General features: G+C 39.1%; 1 protein-coding gene across 4 annotated transcripts in view; it reads left to right on the top strand.

The window, feature by feature from the left end:
- Window positions 1–16,257, top strand: part of LOC134319402 (collagen alpha-1(XXIII) chain-like) — a 39,875-nt gene extending 23,618 nt beyond the window's left edge. For 2 of the 4 annotated variants that reach the window (XM_063000561.1, XM_063000559.1), the window contains 14 exons: window positions 702–755; window positions 1,281–1,325; window positions 1,504–1,584; window positions 1,674–1,727; window positions 1,847–1,903; window positions 2,723–2,749; window positions 2,938–2,997; window positions 3,115–3,186; window positions 3,346–3,372; window positions 3,457–3,510; window positions 7,951–8,037; window positions 8,283–8,360; window positions 10,528–10,566; window positions 12,157–16,257. In XM_063000561.1, coding sequence (XP_062856631.1) covers window positions 702–755; window positions 1,281–1,325; window positions 1,504–1,584; window positions 1,674–1,727; window positions 1,847–1,903; window positions 2,723–2,749; window positions 2,938–2,997; window positions 3,115–3,186; window positions 3,346–3,372; window positions 3,457–3,510; window positions 7,951–8,037; window positions 8,283–8,360; window positions 10,528–10,566; window positions 12,157–12,207 — 786 coding nt within the window. In that variant the 3' untranslated portion in view covers window positions 12,208–16,257. Of the gene's footprint in view, window positions 1–701; window positions 756–1,280; window positions 1,326–1,503; window positions 1,585–1,673; window positions 1,728–1,846; window positions 1,904–2,722; window positions 2,750–2,937; window positions 2,998–3,114; window positions 3,187–3,345; window positions 3,373–3,456; window positions 3,511–7,950; window positions 8,038–8,282; window positions 8,361–10,527; window positions 10,567–11,867; window positions 11,879–12,156 lie in introns of those variants that run through there. The other 2 variants (XM_063000562.1, XM_063000563.1) reach the window with 2 other exon arrangements.
- The last annotated feature ends 1,282 nt before the right edge of the window (window positions 16,258–17,539 follow it).

Here is a 17,539-nt window from a genome sequence, read left to right as displayed (position 1 = left end):
TGTTACTTTAACTGTAACTTTTAAGATCCCTTAAGGCTGGGACAAGATATGGCAGGGATTTTAGCAACAGCCTGAAGAAAATATAACTAAAATAACATGCTTCTTTACATTATGTGTATATCAAATGCTCTTTCTTGCAAATTGGTTAGTTTTTAACTGCAGAACCAATCACTGCATTTACAATGTATTTTAATTTATTTAAATTGATCATGTTAATTTGTTTTTGATTGGTATGTCAAGCACTCGATCACATGCATGCAGCCTTGCACTGAGTGACTGTGTGATGCATGACAGACAACACAGCACAAATAATTTTATATTTAAAGTTTGCTATTACATAATAAGACATTAATACAGATATTAAATCAGATTTAACAGTAATGTGAAATGAGCGTACACTAAAGGTAAATCATGTAAGTGTGTTACTATGGCAATAAGGAGCATATCAAAATTACTGTGTTGTACAGCATGGTGGCATTTTAGCCAAACCACAATGCAATTTTAGTAATTTACGAAGATATATTCTATAGAATTTATAGAAATTTATAGAAAATATTCTATAGAAATTATAACATGTAAATATAATTCAGATACTCCAAAAAATCAACATATATGATTATGATTGACAATATTGTTATTATTTGGACTGTAGCTTTTTTTCTTAACCATGATATCCACTAATCATCTTAATTTCTTCATAGGGACCACCGGGGCCTCCTGGACCCCCAGGCCTCTCTGGAAATGATGGTGCAAAGGTCAGCTAAAAGATAACTACAAAGCATCTGTTTTACTTGATAGTTTAAAAAAATTGACTATGACTGTTGTGATCACTATATGATTTTTTTTATTTATAGCCTCATACATAGAAGGGTTCGATACCCTAATTGTTGTGACACATTTACATCATCACTAGTATTATCAGCAATTTGATCCACTGTAGCCCTTCTGTTGGTTCATTTCACATGCTATAGCCTTCATGTCCTCAGCCTGCGGTTGGTTGGTTCTGGCCATGGCTACCTGGAAGCACCCTTCACTGTTTTCGAGATACTTAAACCCAGTTGCCTGGCTCATTCTTTATGCTACCCATATCTGCTGTTCCTACCAAAGTACCTACCAAACAATGATTATATGCATTCCTGACTGTGACTTGCACAACTGTTATAAAACAGGCATTGCCATGCACATCCTCTGAAAGTGGTACTGTTGTTTTGGCTCATTGGTGTATGATAAAATGCGTATAATGTGTTTGTAATAATGTATTTAACCATTTGTTTATACAGGGAGAACTAGGCTTGCCTGGACCTGCTGGAATTGATGGCGAGAAGGTGATGTTTTTATAAATATCAACTTTCAAGTGTGTAAAACTCTCTTGTTAAACATCCCTGTGATAAATGCTTAATGCTTAATAAAACCTAGGCTCCTTAAAAGACGTGCAGTTCATGTAAATGCCTTTAAGTCAAATAAATCACAAATTACTAATTGCTTACTATTGCTTGTGTTTAGGGAGAAAAGGGAGACAGTGGTGAGCCAGGCGAGCCTGGAGAAAGAGGAGAGAAAGGAGAGATGGGACTCTCAGGTCCAGCTGTATGTCATCGAAATTAACCATCATCTTCTCAGTTTAGAACATTATCAACTTTATATTAATTGTTGTCTAAAAAACATGTGTGTCCCAGGGAATGGATGGACCGAAAGGCGAGAAAGGAGATAGCAGGCTAGAGGATAACCTTGTAAGTAAAGTATATTTTCAATTGAACATTTTATGCCATTAAATATTTAGATGCCCACACTATTACATAAGAAAATGGTTTAAATCAAGGTCTGTGCAATTAAATTTCTCTGTCTCCAGGTGCAGATGATTTCTCAGCCAGGACCACCAGGTCCCAGAGGACCTCCAGGTTTTATGGTGAGTTGGGTCAGAGACAACATGCAGTCACTTATATAGTACCAGGCTCTTACGTATTTGGATCAATGAAGACATAAACTGACAAACCATTAACAAATCACATTTTTAATGTGAAACACAAGCAGAATCCACAGTTGGCAGTAGGACAGTACGGGGCGGCACAGTGACTAAGTGGGTAGCACTGTCGCCTCACAGCAAGAAGGTCCTGGGTTCGATCCCCAGGTGGGGCGGTCCGGGTCCTTTCTGTGTGGGTTTCCTCTTGGTGCTCCGGTTTCCTCCCACAGTCCAAAGACATACAAGTGAGGTGAATTGGAGATACTAAATTGTCAAAGATTTAAGTAAAGAATTTAAAAATGCAGCGGTCTAATGCACTAACAACCATGAACATACTGTCCCAGTTTTTTTGGAATTCTGGTTGTAGAACAGATTAATAGATTTTACCCTGAGTATCATACTCTGTAATCACTATAAGACTAGGATTTTAGGTATAGTGCTAATTACTTATACCAAAGACTAAAGCTATTTTTGCTTTTTATGGCTTTCATTAGAAGTTCATAAATATTTCTTTGATGACACAGTGGTACAGCTGGTTGGTGAGTTAGTGCCAAATAGCAAGATAGTTTTCTTTAGGCCTAACTTTAATTTAAGCCCTCATACATTGCTTGTCAAGAGTTTGCACCTGAATTAGGTGTAGGGAATGTGAGTAAAAACCAGAGTGATTTCTTCAGTCAGTAACTTCTTAATATACGTAGTATGTAATACTTTACATGCAAGTTACAAAATCCAACATCAACAACAAAAAAAGTTTTTTTTTTCTAGGGTCATGCTGGCATGCCTGGTTCAAAGGTAAGTTTCACATTATATATTATATAAAATGTTACATTAATATTATCTGTGTGTTATAAAATATTTAATCAGCTTTCCAGACGGCTATAAATCGTGTTTTCAGTTTATTTCTACATACTGATACATAAAATAAGATCTTAAATATAGTCATAGTTTCTGTGTATTTATTGTTACCTTCATATTTACAGGGTGATCGGGGAGAAAGTATTAAAGGAGAAAAGGGGAACAGTGGGGCCCCAGGTGTGCCGGTGAGAACACTGTCTTTCCTAGAACTATAAATGCATATTAAAATACAACATGAAATAACTGTATATAGAGTAAGAGGCCAAACACAATAATACAGCTGTTCATTATTACTTTTACAGGGTATCCAGGGCCCTCAAGGGCCTTTAGGCCCAGCAGGTTTGGTTGGCCTTCCAGGTACCAAGGGTGAAAAAGTAAGCATATAAACAAAAACTCCATATCACCAGGAGCATTTACAATGTATTTACAATGTATGAGAATTCACATAAATTAGAAACATCCATCTGATTATATATGAACTGTCCAAAACTACATATTACAACCAGCTAATGATATTATATGTATTTTCTCAGGGAAAGCCGGGAGAACCTGGATTAGACGTAAGTACATGTTGACTACTTTGAGTAGACTTACATGGAAACACATTTGTACTGTGCATCACTCAATACCATCTCTACTTTTAGGGGTATCCTGGCCATACGGGAGAAAAGGGAGACATGGGCATAAAAGGAGAAAAAGTGAGATGTGACACAATTAATATTTTAACACAGTCATGTTAATACAGTTGTACACTTTGCAGTTACACAATATAAATTTTAGGTAATGAAATTTAGTTTATTTCTTTACATTCATGGCCCTACCTAATTTACGGCCGTGAAAATTGCGTCACGGACCATGAAATGAGCAGTTTCCCATGAAATATGCAATTTGATGTAAAATTAAAAATGAAAGGTTTGTGTTTAGTATGAGGTGGTCCTAGCGATCATAAGCAATCATTAATAAGCTAGTGTAACAGACTTTTCTGTGCTGTAGTGTGCTGACAGTGTTTGATGTATGTGTTTATGTATTAAGCATTTTGTCTCTTTGGGGATTCCATAGTCAAAGGAAAAGTGTGCTTTTCTACACACGTGTGTAATGGTTCTGTGGCGTTTGTGGGACTTACCACTCTTCCCTGACGTCACAGGCCTTACAGAGCAGTAAAGAGCTAGGCCTTTAATAAGAGGCCAGCTCGTTAGGGTGGACGACCTGCAGCTGCGGCTCCCTTATTTAAGGGTACGCCGCCTGGCTGCAGGTGTCGCACCTCTTGTCTTGTTTGCTCCTTTTGTTTTGGGCACTGCGGTGTCCGTGGGGACTGCTGACGGCTCCCCCACGCTTCTTTTGTAGTTTTAGAGGTACCCCCGGTGGCATTAGGCCATCAGGGTGTGTAGACTGCAAGGTTGAGGTAATTAGCTTTTCTTTTACCTTCTTAGAAGTAGCGTGGTGCGATGTCGTGCAGTCCTCGTACTGTGTTTATTTTTCCCGTTAGCATTTAGCATTAGCGGGTGAAGCCAGCCCCGTGACACGGCGCTGGTCCTCTCCCCGCTAATGTTTACCTAGCTAACCTAGCTGTGGTATTCGGCAGCCGGTGGGTGGCGTCTCGGTAAGACACTCGGTTGGTCTGCCAGCACCCCCGGTTCGAATCCGCACTAGGAGCTTGGGTAACTGTTTTGTTAACCGGTTTTCTTTACTCTGTTTTGTGTGCTTTAACAGATTGGCTCTAGCTGCGGCTGATGAAGGGGCCGTCTGTTACCCCGAACTGCGCCTGAGGCGATTTCGGGGCTTTGTAGCGTAAAACAAGTATTCTGGGATTCAGCAACCGCTGGGTGGCGACACCGCTAAGTGCGCGGCTGTCCTGCCAGCCGCCCCGGTTCGAATCCGCACCCTTTTGTGTGCTTTAACAGATTGGCTCTAGCTGCGGCTGATAACGGAGCCGTCTGTTACCTCGAACTGCGCCTGAGGCGATTTCGAGGCTTTGTAGCCGAAAGTAATTGTAGCGCCTTAAGCGCATGAAGTCATCTGCTTTCCCCCGCGGCAGCAGCGCGCTGGTTACGCGCCCGGCTCTCACCCGAGCGGCCGGGGTTCGCGCCCAGCGTCTTTTAGTTTTCTTCTTTTCTTTTTGTTGCTGCCTGCATTCCCCAGCTAAAGTCCATCGGGGTTCCTTATGTTTGTTTTTGAGTTCTGTCTTGTGTGTGATGTTCTGTGTTTTCTGTTAATAAATAAACTTTTATTTATTTAAACCTCCGCGTTTGAGTCCTTTCTCTCCCACGTGACAGAAAGGTGCGACCATTTCTGGACTCAGTGGAGGACCCCCATTCTCTCCCAATAATTTTTTTGGGGGGGCACTCCCTGGTTGCTTATAGCAACCTGGGGGAATCCCCCGGTTGCCAGTAGCAACCTGGGGGAACTGGACCGCTGGCTAGGGACCTCAGGAGAGGTCCCTTTAAGGAGGGGGTACTGTAATGGTTCTGTGGCGTTTGTGGGACTTACCACTCTTCCCTGACGTCACAGGCCTTACAGAGCAGTAAAGAGCTAGGCCTTTAATAAGAGGCCAGCTCGTTAGGGTGGACGACCTGCAGCTGCGGCTCCCTTATTTAAGGGTACGCCGCCTGGCTGCAGGTGTCGCACCTCTTGTCTTGTTTGCTCCTTTTGTTTTGGGCACTGCGGTGTCCGTGGGGACTGCTGACGGCTCCCCCACGCTTCTTTTGTAGTTTTAGAGGTACCCCCGGTGGCATTAGGCCATCAGGGTGTGTAGACTGCAAGGTTGAGGTAATTAGCTTTTCTTTTACCTTCTTAGAAGTAGCGTGGTGCGATGTCGTGCAGTCCTCGTACTGTGTTTATTTTTCCCGTTAGCATTTAGCATTAGCGGGTGAAGCCAGCCCCGTGACACGGCGCTGGTCCTCTCCCCGCTAATGTTTACCTAGCTAACCTAGCTGTGGTATTCGGCAGCCGGTGGGTGGCGTCTCGGTAAGACACTCGGTTGGTCTGCCAGCACCCCCGGTTCGAATCCGCACTAGGAGCTTGGGTAACTGTTTTGTTAACCGGTTTTCTTTACTCTGTTTTGTGTGCTTTAACAGATTGGCTCTAGCTGCGGCTGATGAAGGGGCCGTCTGTTACCCCGAACTGCGCCTGAGGCGATTTCGGGGCTTTGTAGCGTAAAACAAGTATTCTGGGATTCAGCAACCGCTGGGTGGCGACACCGCTAAGTGCGCGGCTGTCCTGCCAGCCGCCCCGGTTCGAATCCGCACCCTTTTGTGTGCTTTAACAGATTGGCTCTAGCTGCGGCTGATAACGGAGCCGTCTGTTACCTCGAACTGCGCCTGAGGCGATTTCGAGGCTTTGTAGCCGAAAGTAATTGTAGCGCCTTAAGCGCATGAAGTCATCTGCTTTCCCCCGCGGCAGCAGCGCGCTGGTTACGCGCCCGGCTCTCACCCGAGCGGCCGGGGTTCGCGCCCAGCGTCTTTTAGTTTTCTTCTTTTCTTTTTGTTGCTGCCTGCATTCCCCAGCTAAAGTCCATCGGGGTTCCTTATGTTTGTTTTTGAGTTCTGTCTTGTGTGTGATGTTCTGTGTTTTCTGTTAATAAATAAACTTTTATTTATTTAAACCTCCGCGTTTGAGTCCTTTCTCTCCCACGTGACAACGTGATCAAGTGTGTGCTGCGAATCAAAAGAATGAGCCAGTAAAAATTCTGCTCCCGATAGTTTGTCTATGTACAGTTTATTTCTTACTTTATATACTCAGCAAACTCTAAAGACGCTCAGTTACACTAGCAATCTGTTAGACAAAATGTCCAAGATGTTAAAGTCTAAAGCAGGTAAAGACATGACTCTGAAACTTTCAACCAATTCTGCAGGGGTGTGTGTGTCAAAATAGAGTATTTACGCATCCATTAAAGTAGGCTGTGCAGTGTATTGTAGCTTCCAGTGTTATTTACATCATATCGAATCTCAGCTCTGCCTTGCTGGCTGAGGATGAGTGGCTACATGAACAACGATTGGCCTGTTGTTCAGATAAATGGCGGGACTAAAGCCGGATGGGGACTCTCTCTCAGACTAGTGCGATTACGACCTTTGCTGGCTGGTTGGTGGCGCCTGCACGGAGATGGGGAAGGAGTGCGGTAGTGGGTGTGGCCCTCCGTGCACAGCGCTGTACCGCACTGCGCTCGTCAAGTGTAGGTGATAAGATGTTCGATTGCTGTGCACGTGTCAGAGGGGGCGTGGAGCAGCCTTGTACTCCCCAATAAGGAGCAGGGACCAGCATTAGTGAGAGGATGATTGACGGGTAGAAATTGGATGCGCTAAAGTGGGAGAAAAAGGGGGAAAAAAAAGATATTCCTTTTACCAATTTCCTTTGTCTTTTTTTTTAAGGATACTTATGGAATCTGGATTAGTTAATCAGTTAGGATGTATTTCTGTGTTGATCTGTAGTTTCTACACTTACCAAACTAAAGTATGTTAAATCTAGCTGCATTCTAGGCAATTAAAAAATCATCTAAGGGATAATTAAAGCAAACAGGATGTACATGACTTCAATTTGGAGTGCTACAGCAAAGGGTCTGAAGGCTTTTATGATTAAAAGTTTCCAAAAATGTTTCCACTTCATACTTATGGGTAGGGATGCATCGATACCATTTTTTCCCAACCGAGTATGAGTACAAATACAAGTATTTTTGTACTTGCCGATACCTATTTAGAATACCGTTTTTTTTAAACAAAAACACACGTGAGAAGTGACGAGAACTTTAATGATACCACGTCCAAAAATGCACGTCAACAAGTAGCGAGAGATCAAAGTGTTTGTGCGCTGACGTGATGAAATCAAGGAGGAAAAATAAATGAATCTGAGTGGATTTGGCAACACGAATAGCATGGATTGTTCTGTAGTGAGTTGGAGGTTAATTAATATATTTGCAATGCAGTGTTGGTGTTTTGTTGTTATGTTTTGTAGAGAACGATCAGGTCAGAAATACTGTTAAACATGTGTGTGCCGGTGTATTCTGATATAAACTATATTAAACCCCTGTCCCACCGGTTTACACTCCTCTCCAATACCAGTATTGGTCCTCATGCATCTCTAATTATGGGTGTTAAGTTTATAATAATAATGGCACACAGTGTGATTGGTGTTGTTTTCTGTTGCAGGGTGAACGTGGCACTGTAGGAAAAAGAGGACTAAAAGGGCAGAAAGGGGAACAAGGTCCACCTGGATTAGACCAGCCCTGTCCTGTGGTGTGTGATAAAATCTTTTCATAATTTATAAAAACATTAGTTTAATCTGGTTTTACTATAGAATGCTGAACTTAAACTCAGAAGAGATTGTAAACATACAGACCTACTTTATCTGATTTCTCTCTGCTATTCTTTGCTTTATTCCTTGAATTCTGCTCTTTATATCCTGTGTGTGGATGTACTATGAGTGTGTTCACCATGTGGTGTGAGAGGGCTTTTCTGTATGTGTGTATTCTTGCTGACAGGGTTCTGCGGATTGTAAAGGCCAGGCAGGCCAGACAGGGGAAAGAGGGCAGCCTGACACTGAGGTTCCCTGTCGGCTGGTACTGTACCACTGCTTGGAGTGCACTGTCTGTTAAAGCATGCAGCCATAATCATTATATTCCACATATGCATGAGACATCTAAAACCATATGAGAAAGAGGCAGTTTAAGAAATAGATCATGTGGACACCATATTTAAAACATTCTTGTATAGTTAATTCCACTTATAACCAGCTACACTATATGGCCATACGTATTTGTACACGTCCATAAAGACATTCAATTTAAAAAACAAATGTTATCAAAATAGAGTGACTGCTATGTGACCTTTTCAGCTATAACAACAGACATTCTTCTCAGTAGGCTTTTCACAGTACTTTGAAGTATGCCTGTGGGAATTTGTGCCCATTTACTGTAGTTAAAAGAGCATTTGTATGGTTGGGCACAGGTGTTGGGTAATAAAAGCCTCAATTGATGTTCCAGTTTATTCCAAAGCTGTTCAGAGAGACTGAGGTCAGGATTCTGTGCAGGCCACTGAATGTTCTTTAAACCAATCTTTTCTTCATGTCTTTATAAACCTTGCTTTGTGCACAGAGGCACAGACAGATGGATAGATAGATAGATAGATAGATAGATAGATAGATAGATAGATAGATAGATAGATAGATAGATAGATAGATAGATAGATAGATAGACAGACAGACACTTTATTCCCAGAGAAATTATTGAGTACAGTAATGCTGGAACAGGAAAAGGTCGTCCCTAAATTGTTCCTTCAAATTGTAAAGCATATAATTTAATTTTACATAAATTAATGATTACACCTGTTACCAGTCATTGTGGCTGAAACTCATAAATTCAAAAATTAGAACGGCTGTTTATTACTTTTGTCATATACTGTATTTTTGAATGAGGGACCTATAAAACAAAACTAGAGGACACATGACAGTTTCAATAACATACTTCCTACAATTGCTACAACAGTTGAATATTAATAGCTCTTTATATTTGCCTGTTTCTGTAATCACAATTCAAACACCAGGATATTAACACTTAATTTTGAGTGCAGTATTTTAAAATACATAAGAGAGCATTTGTGAGGTCAGACATTGACATTACATTTCTTTATGGACCTTGCTTTGAATAAAAAAAAAAAAGATCATATGACACACCAGACGTTTGGCATGTTGTTCCTATCAGTGAGTTTTCACCAGGTACTTTGGTTTTCTCTTACCTTAAAAAAATGATGACACTAGGTGGTTTTGCTGCTCTCTCTGTTTAAGTAAATGTGGGCTCCAGGCTTAATTCCTAAGTGATTTATGCCTCTCACATTATTTTAGAACTTACATTTTGAACAAGGGTAATATACATATGTAGCTTGTGCAGGTCTTTCTTGTTTCCTATTCAGACTACTTTTTTCTTTTCCTGTTTTCATTTCCAAATGTTGCTCCTGCATGTTTTGCTATATATGCATAATGTTTATTAATATTAACATATTTCTTGTAAAGGGTGCATGCAAATAGAGAATAAAATGGAAAATTAAATGTATTTAATTTTAATGTTATTTTAGATTAGAACAGGCAGGTAATAAAAACTAATTAATTACTTAAAATTATTTTTATTAATACATTTTGACCTGTTTTTACAGATAGTTTGCACTGTAATAAAAAGTATTTCTAAGGCTGCCAAATATACCAAGCCTGACCCTGCCTCTCCCTATAAACAACTTTATTGTTACTAGTTTATACAGTGCTGTGAGTGTGAAAAGGTTTTGCAAATTTGTCAAAACTGATTTTAATAGTAAACAATAGTAGACAAAGACAACATAAGTAAACACAAAATTCAGCTTTTAAATGAGCATTACATTCATTAAAGATGAAGATTTATTCAAAACCTATATAACTTATGTAAAAAGGTATTTGCCCACCATACCTAATAACTGGTTGTGCAGCTTTTGGCAATAAAAACTGCAATTAAACAGTTGTGATAACCAGCGATGAGTCTTTTATTTTGTATTTAATTGGCTTTGTGCAATAGTTTGAGTATGTTTGAGTATTTGAAACATAGAAGTGATATGAAAGTATGCAAAAAAAGAAAAAATGGAAAGAGGCTAAATACTTTTTTCACAGCACACTGTGAATATATAACAGAAGATATTATCCAATCTGAGATATATAATTTTATACTTTTCTGATATGTTTCTGATTATATTTGTTTGTCATTACAGGGACCAGACGGGCTTCCAATACCAGGATGTTGGCACAAGGTTAGTGTGAGCTAAATTTTGAAAAACACCTTAAACTATTTAGTATAGGAGATTGCTTGGTTTGCATGGTAGGTTTGGTAGAATACAATAATATTGACTTCAGTATACAGTAGATACTGTATATCATTGGCTCAGACTGCACAGAGTCTTTATTGTGTAATAATAACAAACAATTTAATCTGCTACAAGCTGCAGGTTAAAAATCCCTGCTGTACTGTATTATTATATTGATATTAATACTAATTAATAACAAGTAATAATAACTGTAGAAAGTAATAACTAATTTAAGCCAATTTGACCAAGCTACCGGCCCCTTCCCAGTTTCTTTTATTTTTGCATATTCGTCACACGTAATTATTTTAGATCATCACACATGCATTTAACATTAGACAAAGATGACCCAAATAAACACAAAATGCCTTTTTGATGATGCTTCATTTAGACATGCTGGTCAGCCCTACAAGGCTCTATGTGAAAAAGTAATTGCCCCTTTAGCTAGTAAATCAAATAGTTGACTACTTTCTGTTGACAATTAGGGTTAACTTCACTAGCCACTAGCCAGACTGATTACTGCTAGACCTGTTGAATCTAAACATCACTAAAGTAGAACCTGTCTGGCAATATGATGCAGGCTAGAAAAAGCAGCACATGATTTGAATTCTACAGAGATTCAAATACAGATGCTAAAAATCAGTCATTAAAATCTACAATACCAGTCTGGATACAGTTACAAAGCTGTTGCTAAGGCTTTGGGGCTCTAGTGAACCAAAGTGAGGGTCATTATTCACAAAAGAAAACTTGGAACAGTGCTGAACCTTCCCAGGAGTAGCCGGCCAAACTAAATTCCATCATAAACACATCGACGACTCATCCAGGAGGTCGTAAAAGAACTGCAGGCCACACTGCAGAACGTCTGACTGATGGAACCATGAATTCTTTCTCTATTAAAAAATCCTGAAGGAAAATGTTCATGACCTGAGGTTTAAGTGCAGTTGGGTTGAGAAGCAGGCAAAGATCCAAAGCACAGAAGCAGGACCACGTCGGAATAGCTCAAAAGAAACAAAATTATTGTTGCAAATGGTGACATGAATTTCACTGAGAAGTTCATTGAGCAGTTCATGCTCAAAAACCATCAAATGTAGGTGAAGTAAAACAATTCTGCAAATAAGATATAATAAAATAAATGCTGGTGCACTAGCTTCCTATATGTCTGTCATTTATTGTGTGACAGTTTATTGGGCTTTATATGATGTTTGCTAGTATCTAATATGTGTATCTAATATGTGCATTCTCTTTTACAGTGATGACTAACATGAAGCATGGTGGCGGTGTGTACATATTAAAATAGTATATATTGCAAATTACAACCTCTGATTTCGTCAGCCAAAGAATTACTTACTATATTATTTTTTTAACCAAATAATGGACTAAACCTGCAGATGCTGTGCTTTCTAAACACCTGGGACATACATAACTTTGGAATACATAACTAATCCAACAGACTGCTTTCTTGTCTGGAAGATGCTGCATGAGCATGTTCTCCCAACATACAATCAACAGTCAAGATGTAGAAACTTCTTCTTTTTTAAGGACGAAGGGACAGTCCAGAGAATCAAACGGAAGCGCCTCTCCCAGCCGTGAAAATGAGATGGAGAACTGGTGTATTTGTCACAACAGACACTGAAGTCTGGCAACATGTACTGCAATAGTAGGGCATGCAGGGGGGCACAATGTTTCTTATCTCTCTTCTCCAGTGAGACTGTTTGGCGATAGCTAATCCGAAGCTGGTAAAGACTGAAAGACCAGAAATCGGCTTTTTAAAGCAAGCTGAGTGTTGGTAAAGTGTCAAAAGTGTTTGGCATTAGTGTTATTGAAGAGCTAACTGATATGGAATATCATTTTTTGATTTACTAATGTTAACATTTGGTATTTTTTTCTTCCGATGATCAACGTCATAGTCTGCAGGAAATTACCCTCTGATTATTTTTGCTGCTGGTGCTGCATTGTTGGGTTTGTGTTGGTTTAAATATTGTATTTTGTATTTTATGTACACTTCTACGAGATTGTATTATATTTTCTTAACATTTTATCTGATAGTTATTGTTGAGTGACGACCATGTTTGATTTAACGTCACGCTCAAGCTGTTTTGTGCTGTTGTTGTATTGTATGTGCTGACTGCATTTTGAAGGAAAAGATGTTTTGGTCACTTTGTTGGATGTGACTTACTCCATCACATGTCAAACGTATCAACTGCTTGGCTCCTATTATAGAACAATTATACCTGTTGAGTTAATGCCCATAATAAGCGCATTTACAAAATATATGATTTTGGCAATAGGGTTACATTAATGTTAGTAAAGTGATCATTAAAACTTTCCAGTAGTGAGGTAAAAGCATCTTTTGAAATGATGTCTGGCAGTAAAAAGTTAGGTGTGAAGGAAATCCTGAAGCCTGCACAGAGCCCTGACTGTTGTTAAATCAAGGTCCAGGGTCACTCTCACAAACAGCAGGTCATTATATTTTCTTTATGTACATTGTATATATTTTACTTAATTATGCTCTGTATTTTCTGTACTTTTGCTGTAAAATATTTTAGCTTATCCCCACTCTATACTAGTATAGTTTGAGTCTTTACAGTGGTAAATACTTTCTAAATAGGCTACATCCTTCTTTTCGAGCTGCACCTCAAATCACATAATGTATCCCAAAATATAGAAGAAAAGTAGTAAAGGGGAACACTGCATGATCAGTGGCTGATAAGAGGTCAATATGTGATTTATTAGTTGGCAACAAAACATCTTTTAAATCCAGAATTTATAACTCCATATAATTGGATGTGTGCTTGAAAAATGCACATATCTGTGAGTGATCGACTGCTTAATACAGTGTATAATCAGTGTACAGAACTGATCATGTACAGTCTTCAGGCTGCTCACAAAGACAGCGGTCATTCTTTCAGTCAGCAAGCTAGAAGGCTGGGTTCTAAACTGGACTTTATTCACTATACAATGTACTCATAAAATTAAACTTTACCACCGATGGATGAGTAATCAAACAGACTATTTAGTACATGGTGTGATGGTTGGGACACATTTGGCCCTAATATTGCTAGTTCAGGAACAATTTTCATGTTGTTAATTGTGTGACATACTGATATAATCTTTCTGCTTCAAATATTTATTTATTTATTAATTCCTCCCTTTTTCCCCTCAACCAAGTTGTATCCAATTTCATATTACAACCACCAATCCTCCACCAAAACCTTTACAATTTGCTGATGCAGCCCCCTTTCCCCAACAAGATAGGCTGCAGACTACAACACATGCACAGCCAATGACCACTTCTTACATTGGCAACTTGGTGGTGGCGGGGCTTGAACCGGCAACCTTCTGTTTACTAGTCCAGTACCTTAACCACTGAGCTATCACTGGCCCCCGAGCTATCACTTCTTGACACCTGCAAGAGGCGGGATCTCACAGAGTGCAATATTAAGTGTAGAGCCAGGTGGTGCCATCCACGATAAACCGCCTGTTGAGCAAGTGCCTTGATCAGCCAGTGCAGCAGCAATGAAGAATCCCTGCTCAACCATTCCACCACCCCCTACAGACACAGCTAATAGTGTCTGGTTAGGCACCCATGCCAGTCGATAGCAAAGCTGAGATTTGAACTGGGAATGCAGTAGTGATGTGCTAGCATATTAGATTGCTGCGCCACCTGAGCTATCCTTTCTTTTTATGCCCATTTTTAGTTTGTAATTTACGCATTTTCTTTCTATTTATTTATGCATGTTTCTCCCAATTTCTCCCGATTTTGCGTAGTCAATCTGTCTACCGCTGCTTGGGATCCCCGATTGCATTCGAGGATGGTATGATGCTGCTCATTTTTGCCTCCCATCATCAAAATAGTTGTTTACTTGTCAGTTATGCTTTTCTAACCTCAAGTTACTACTTACTACTGTTTGTAAGTAAAATATAGTAATGAAATCAATGGTGAACTAATTAAACACACTTATATTGTAGTTATAGTTTCAAAAGAGCTATTCATGTGCTATTTGAACACACTTAATATATTTAGAGCATCTAGCAGATAGTTTTGTCCCAAGCATCTTACATTCAAAACCAAATAGAATTTAAGCAACTGAGGGTTAAGGTCCTTGCTTGTCAGCAGTCACAACTTGCAGTAGTAGGGCTCAGGAATCAGGTATCTTCTGATTACTAGTCCAGTAACTCTGAGCTAAACCCTGACTGCTGTTAGGTATTTAGGTATCCTGAATCCTTAGCTCTATTGTCTGATCTTACGCTGGTGCAGTGGCCTCTGGGTTTCTCCTGGTGCAGGACAATGCCCAGCCTCATGTGAACAGAGTGCATAGGCAGTTCCTGGATGACAAAGACATTGACTGGCCCTTAGGTTCCCCAGACCTGAATCCAACTGAAAACCTCTGGAATGTTATGTATCAGTGCATCTAATGCTGCTCAGTAGTGACACAGACTGTCCAGTAGTTCACTGATGCAGTGATCTAGGTCTGATCCCTCAGAATGCCGTCTGCTGTCTCATGAGAAGCATACGGGCACGTGGGAGCCATACATGCTACTTAGTCACATTATAAGTTGTAGTGATGAACTTCATGCAAATTGGATATGTGATTAAAATGTATACTTTAATTTTTGGTGTGATTTTGAATTCAGGTCTAACTGGGTTGATTCATGTTCAGTTTCCAATGATTGTTATGTCATTTTTTCCTCAAGAAATCCTACAATTTATATCAGTAAGGATTTTAAACTTAAATCTAAGATCCAAAAGTGTGATTTAAGTGACATTTATTTTTTGAACAGTGTATATCATTGTATCTGAATCTTAACATACAGTACATAATACAGTTGTACCATGAATGGCTTATTAGTACTCTCATGTTAAAATATATACATTACAGTTCTAAAAGGTACATTTTAATATATTCATTTACATCTGTGTACAATGGCATGCTGTTCAGATGAGCATTTGGAGTGGAAATCTAATGATTAAATTATTTTGTGTGCATGTAAACAAACTCTGATCCTTAGAGAATCAAGTTTGATTTGAAAGAATAAAGGAAATTGTAGCATATATATGCAGCATATATAAGAAGTCACATTACCATTATTCACACTGACATTAGAGCCTCTGCTCTACACAGACAATGTACTATAGAGTTCCGTCATATGTTACATCAGTAATTTAAGAGTGTAGACAAAGCTATTTTTTGTATTTAGCAGTTGTGTTTGTCAAAAACTGAGCTTTTCATATAAAATGCTTTTAATTACTACTTACTGTGAAAGCTTGTTTTTTGGATGAAATGTATTTTTATAGTATTATTGGAGAAATGTTACTGCTGAACTGGGATTTGTATTAACATTATTATTTCTATAAGGGAAAAAAACGCTTCCTTATCAGCTGCTTGCCATCAGGTCAGCTTCTTTTAATAAACATGTTTTTATACAATAAATGTAAAGTTTGTTTAAAGTATTTGTTCGCTTTTGTGTAATGCTCTTTCTGATGGTTAATTGAATAAAGGTATTACACAGTAATTGTTCAGTATTTTCTAAATTAAACTGTTATGTATTTGGTCTGTTAGTAAATTCTATGCATTCTGTGTGCAAGTTTAGGATTGAATTGCTCTGTAAAACTGTTCATTCTTAATGCGGAGTAAAAACATGGTTGGGTTGTAAAACTCCACTGCTTATTTCTTTCAACTGTAAATCTGAATCTGTATTTTAGATTTTTTTTTTTTATGTCACATTGGTGACATTTGAGTGAGTGGACATGGTATTTAAAAACTCCAGCAGCGCTGCTGTGTCTTATCCACTCATACCAGCACAACACACACTAACACACCACCACCAAGTCAGTGTCACTGCAGTGCTGAGAATCATCCACCACCTAAATAATACCTGCTCTGTGGTGGTCCTGTGGGGGTCCTGACCATTGAAGAACAGGGTGAAAGCAGGTTGAAAATGTATGTAGAGAAACATATGGACTACAGTCAGTAATTGTAGAACTACAAAGTGCTTCTATATGATAAGTGGAGCTGATAAAATGGGTAATAAAAAGAGATGAGCCAGAGTATTGGAACCACCAAATGGCAATGTTGTTTTGTTACAATTGTGCCACAATTGTGATTATGTCAGAAATATATTAAATGTTGGGCTGACGGTACTTACAATTGGCAATTTAACTGATACCAGGTCAGATCATTAAGTCCTGAGTATAAAAGGAGCATATACTTAAGGCTTAATCTCTGCAAGCAAAGATGGGATGTGGTTCAAACTTTGTCTTTGAAGTGTCAGTCAGTTTGGAGACAATGTTTCTTAGCACAAGATAGTATTTAGGTCTTTTACCACCTACTGTTCATAATATCATGAGACGATTCAAGGAGTCAGGAAAAACTCTGTGCCTAAAAGCCGGAGGCAGAAACTGCTGCTGAATGTGCATGACCATCAAGCTCTCAGGCGATATTGTTTGAGAAACCGTAATGCTACCGCAATGAACATAGCAACATGGGCTCAAAAGTACTTTGACAAATTATTATCACTTTACACAGTCCACCTTTTCAAAAAATGCAACCTGAAACTGTATTATGCAAAGAGAAAGCTATATATTAATTTTGCACAGAAATGCATGTGAGTCCAGTCATCTGAGATGGACAAAAAGACATTAGAAACATGTGGTCAGACAGGTCCAAGTTGTAGCTTGTATTTGGGGGAAAAAACAAACGGTGGATTGTATGTGCCAAAGATAAAAAAAAAGACCGTCCAGACTAATCACTAATGAATGAAAAGTGCAAAAACCAGCATCTGCAATGGCATAGGGTGCATCAGTGACCATGATATAGGTCTGCATACACATAAAGGTAACACTAATATGGAGGCTTATATTGGTATTTTGAGACAAGATGTTAAATGCATAAACTGAGGTGCACATTCGCTATGTGTAAAT

Source organism: Trichomycterus rosablanca, chromosome 8, assembly GCF_030014385.1.
Source record: "Trichomycterus rosablanca isolate fTriRos1 chromosome 8, fTriRos1.hap1, whole genome shotgun sequence".
Lineage (NCBI taxonomy): Eukaryota > Metazoa > Chordata > Actinopteri > Siluriformes > Trichomycteridae > Trichomycterus > Trichomycterus rosablanca.
This window is presented reverse-complemented; position numbering and strand designations above follow the sequence as displayed.